At 37.0% G+C, this 5,173-nt stretch overlaps 1 protein-coding gene across 3 annotated transcripts in view; it reads right to left on the bottom strand.

Moving 5' to 3' along the window:
* The window catches only part of gba2 (glucosidase, beta (bile acid) 2), a 32,384-nt gene that overhangs the window by 18,613 nt on the left and 8,598 nt on the right, over window positions 1–5,173 (bottom strand). For all 3 annotated transcript variants that reach the window (XM_014025520.1, XM_014025522.1, XM_014025521.1), the window contains 2 exons: window positions 3,088–3,179; window positions 1,873–1,988 (listed from right to left, as the gene is read on the bottom strand). In XM_014025520.1, the coding sequence (XP_013880974.1) occupies window positions 1,873–1,988; window positions 3,088–3,179 (208 nt within the window). The remainder of the gene's footprint in view (window positions 1–1,872; window positions 1,989–3,087; window positions 3,180–5,173) is intronic.

Below are 5,173 nucleotides of genomic sequence, written 5' to 3' on the forward strand. Positions count from 1 at the left end.
GGATATGGGCACCAGTGACCCATGGGACCCTGAAAGGAATAAGCGTGTACAGAAAATGGATGGATGGGTTATTTTGGTGTTGATAAGCCTAAGTGGTCTGTTGAATGACTGTTGTATTTGTTCAAATAATTGTTATGGGCAGGTTACAATTTTAAAAATATGTTTGTGTTCATGTATTTTGATTATTTGACAGTTTTACTTTTAAACTGTAAGTGTATTTTATTTAGTTATAATGCAAATACAATACAAATTAAACCAAGATTTAGAATAATTATAATTTTAAACCAAGATTCAGAATAATTATCATTTTGATCCATACATTGGTAATGTGTGACTGGGCCTCGTGTCACTTTATGTTGAACAAATTGGGCCCCGAGGTCAAAAAGGTTAAGAACCCCTGGCATAAGCCACACAAAAACAGATTGCACATCAACTAAATCACAGTTTAATCATAAAAACAGATAATTACCCAAAATAGGTTATCAAAACATATTTATTCATGTCTAAAACGTCAGTGTGATGGGGCCTTGAGCAAGCTAAAGCCTGTGTTTAACTGGGCTGCGATTGTTGGTGAGTGGCATTATCGAAGCACTGGAGCTTCTTTAGTAGAAAAATCCCTTATCTCTCAAGCATATCCTTCATCCTGCTGAGCGAACCAGCCTCAGGCACAGTTCAGCACTACTATAATATGAGATCATTCACAAACCAGGTCATGAGGTTTGTGAACAGCGACCAGCCCTTGTTGATCTGGGCCACATCTTATTTCCATGTCAAATTGCACGTCACGGATTAATAATTTGATCCTTCACGGGCCGAATGGAATGAGATCTTTGACCACATTTGGCCGTGGAGCCATCAGTTGACAATCACTCTTTCAGGACAAATAAGTAAATAAATCCTATCAACCATCAGTAGTTTTATAATTTTGGCTATTCTGCATCAGGGTTATTATAGTTAACTAAAACTAACTAAATAACAAAAAATGAAAATTGAAAAAAACATTTTAGTGAACTGACATAAATAAAAAATGTTAAAAAAACGAAAAAACAATTAACTAAAACTGTATAACCTTTTTACAAAACTAACTAAAAATAAATGAAATTATAGATAAAATATCCTTAGATTTAGTGTTTGTCAATTTATTTTGAGCCATGTGGATCTTTTTTCTTTTATTTCAAATTGAGTAGTTTATAGTTTACATTAGCTGTGGGCCGTAGCATTTGTTTACAGTCTGCTGCTGCTCAGCATCGTCTGCCAAATGACAACAGCAAAAGTTGGGAGAAGTGTCTTGTAGTGGAAACAGGTGATAAAACAGGTGGAATAYTTCTCAAGGGAAAAACTGCATGAATCAAGCTCACACAAGATGGCTAACTATGACTGTCTGACACACTAGCTTCTCTCAGTAGCTCCTGTGAAAAACAAGCAACAGGTAGCACCGGGTTGGAAACAACTATTATCATTGTCCTAAAATAATCGCCCAAGTCCTTAGTTGGGAAAATAGAGTTACACAATTATTTTAGGAAGGTGTCGCTATAATGGACGATTTAACTAGTGACCAAATAGCTGCTGGTTAGTTAACTCACAGGAACATCACAAGCTTGAGGATGCATTGGCAAATAAACTATAAAAAAAACTACTAGAACTAATAAAAACTAAACTAAACTAAAACCAAGCATTAAAAATGCAATAATAACTAATAAAAACTAGCAAATCCACTGTAAAAACTAATTAAAACTAACTGAAGTAAAAGGCAAAAGTCACAACAAAATAAAATAATGAAAAATCCAAAACTATTATAACCTTGCTCTGCATATAAACCCTTATTATTTTGTTTTTCCACAGAGGAATTTATTCCATGAAGGGATCAGTTACCTGGTTGGCTATGACGGTTTTGAAGTGATACATTCCAGGGTTAAGTTGCCATCTGCAGAACTCCCCCCTCCAGCCCCTCGTAATGGTCCCGCCTCCAATCCCACCGAGTGGAGCTCCTGCAGATCGAGAAATTACGAGTTCTTTAACAGATGCATCAAATCTGCAAGGCAGGAAAGTCTTAATTTGTTCACACAAATCACACTTGATAACATTTGGGGTAAAATGTACTATAATAAATAAAAAATGGACTGATTTGGTGACAAGTTGAATCGTTAGATATTATTTGATAAACTATAACAAAAAAGGACTGTAGAAATACTATAAGGTGTTTAGTATTTATAAATAAAAAATATATTGTCACATGGAAGTCGCCATGTTATTTATGTCACAAAGCATTCTGGGTAGATGACACTTTCTATGTGCTCTCTTGCTCTGTCCATCTTCAATGCTAATTTTGGACAATATCTGACGTTCAGCCTTTTTAAATTAAACCGGAGCTCACTGACAGAGAGGGGAAAGTAGAAATGACTCAGCCTAACACTGAAAATGTGGATGGAGAATTAATTAATTAATTAATTAAATGATGGGGGACAACAAAGCTGCTTCATGGAAAGAGAGGCTTAGCTTTAGCCTGTTAGCTTTCAAGTTAGCAACAGAGCTAATATATACCGTACATGATGGTGTTAGCCCCAGAGCTAATAATATCATCTCTGGAGCTTGTACCACACATATATTATTAATTATATATAACATACACATATACTAATATAAGTTGTAAGCTCCAGAGCTACTTTAGTAAACATGTTTGACTGTTTCAATCCATTCATTGTGCAGAACATAGAAACGAATACAAAATATTATATATAATATTTATATTTTATATAAATATATAATTATTATACAAAATATATTCTCACACATTATTGTAGTGTTTTAGTTACTTTGTGTTTTAGTCTCTCAATTACAACCCATCATCATCATCCCCAGAACACATTGCATCAGTAACAAAATGACGACTACCTTAAGTGAAAAATGTAACAGACAATTTTTTAACGTAATTAGATGTTTTCATGTGTCACAAACAACAACTTTTAATAAAATAGAGAAATAACATATCAAGGCCAACATGTGCAAGAAGTCAGAGATCCCTTTAAATCCCAGTATAAAATGTTACAATAAGAACATTCTCTTATTACAAGGAAGAACTGCACTCACCGTATATTTGACGCAAAGGCTGGGCACGAAACATGTCGATGAACGGAGCCTTCTTCTCCACTTGGGTCTTCTTGTACCACCATATTAGATACCTGGTTGAACATGTGGACAAAGGCAAATCTTATGGTTAAGCTGTGAGTATTTTTACAAACACCTGAAAGAACAAAAAATGTTAATGTTTGAACACAGTTAGTAAACCTGTGCATTTCCTTGGTGTAAAGAAGCCATTTAGGGATGGCAGTGAGACAGTGGCAGGTCTATTGTATCTGAGTCTTGTGTGCTTATGTGTGTCATGGTGCAGCACTCGCCATCACGCCACGGCTATCGTCTCAAATATTAATTAGGCAATGTTACAAAACAACTCCCAGAGGGACTCAGCAGGTCAGCGTTAGTCAGTAATCTGTTTATGATCCCAGCTGCACTGGAATTTTGTAAATACGTCAAAAACAAAGAGTAAATTGTGGAGATTTTCTGTGTTGTTAGTCCCGTGTGTCAGTAATTTGTGAAGTAAAAATTCCCCCGCAAATTACCTACTACCATATATTTAACTAAACTCCAAGGTCCTGTGATAAGACTAATCCAATGCAAAAAGGCATTTTTATTTGCTTTTGCTGAAGAATGGAGGCTGCATTGGAGTGCACTGAAAATCTTTTGGGTCCCGGGCCAGCAAAACCCTCTGGACCCGTAACGTACGGCATCAAAAAGAAAATGCTGAAGAGAAGGAGAAAAATCAGGTGCACATGGTGGCTCACGTCATGCAATGCACTGTGCGATAACAATAATTCTCTTCTGTTTGTAGCTTTTTGTTTACAGCTGTTTGAAGCTGGGCCACCGACGATGGCAGACAGTTTTTCAGAACTTTAACAAAGCCTAACGTTAGCTTGTTTCTCCACCATCAGCACAGCTGCAGCACACCGGCTTGATGTGCGTGGGGAAGTGTGTGAGCAGCACGTGCACGATAAGACGCTGATAAGACGTTACTCTTGTCTCTGGCCCTGTTTACATGACCGGTCTCTGAAAAGGCTAATGTTTACTGGGGTGAATACACACACAATAATAATAATAATAATAATAACAATAATAATAATAATAATAATAATAATAATAAAAATCACCCGTTTATGACCAGCTTGCTCATGCTCTGATCATGCAGCGGCTTCATGATCACAGTGTAGGGGTCACCTCGAGTGAAGGAACAAGATTTAGTGCCTCGAAGCAGGCCTCGGACAGGCCTGACGAGAGGACAGGAACTCTGTCACAAACTGAACTCTATTTAGACCATGACAGGTCATTCCAACCGTGAAAGAGAACCCCTCAGTTCTCTTAATCAGATAATGGACAGAACAATCTCTTCTGTTCGTGATTCATTTGTTGTTTAACTAAGAATGTTTATCCATTTGTTAAATCATGATAAGGACTGTCACAGGAAAAGTGGAACCACTTCTTTTCTTTTATCGTGCCTTATGGTATAAAAAAATCACAGAGAATCTAATTACAATGTTTTCATTGTGTTTTATGTAAATCACTGTTTTTATTTTACTGTGAACACAGTAATATAATTGTGGATTTTTCCTGAGAAAATCTTTCATTTATCTGGACTAGAGAAGGTTCATAACTGATTATAAAACAGAAATGTTAATTAATCATGATAAATGTTTTGCAGTGATTTCTCTTAGAGTCTATCAGAAGAAAGCTGAAAAGAGGTTATCATATCATGTTGTTAACAACCATAGAACTTTAACCTTGGGCTGGCGCCGGTTAGCAAATCTTTATCTTTCTTTCTCTGACTCATCTCTAASCCTGAGGGCGGAACCAAAGTTCGTCCGTTTCTTTTACTAACCCGGACGGCTTTGAGCGACACACTCTTCTTCCTGATTCCAACCTAGGAAGACAGCTGGGATTCTCTCCAGAGAAACCCCAGTTTGGCTTAAAGTCTGATCCCATGAGCTAACTAGGGAAGACTTTACAGCCAGGGACCCGGCACACCTGTCGGTGGTCTCAACCTGAGGCTAAGCCTCTGTGTGTTTTTAACTCCCGAGGGAAGATTTTATTTTGGAAGGAGGAACCGGATACGGCTTGAATTTTT

This window comes from Austrofundulus limnaeus, unplaced genomic scaffold, assembly GCF_001266775.1.
Source record: "Austrofundulus limnaeus strain Quisiro unplaced genomic scaffold, Austrofundulus_limnaeus-1.0 Scaffold482, whole genome shotgun sequence".
In the NCBI taxonomy this organism is placed as follows: Eukaryota; Metazoa; Chordata; class Actinopteri; order Cyprinodontiformes; family Rivulidae; genus Austrofundulus; species Austrofundulus limnaeus.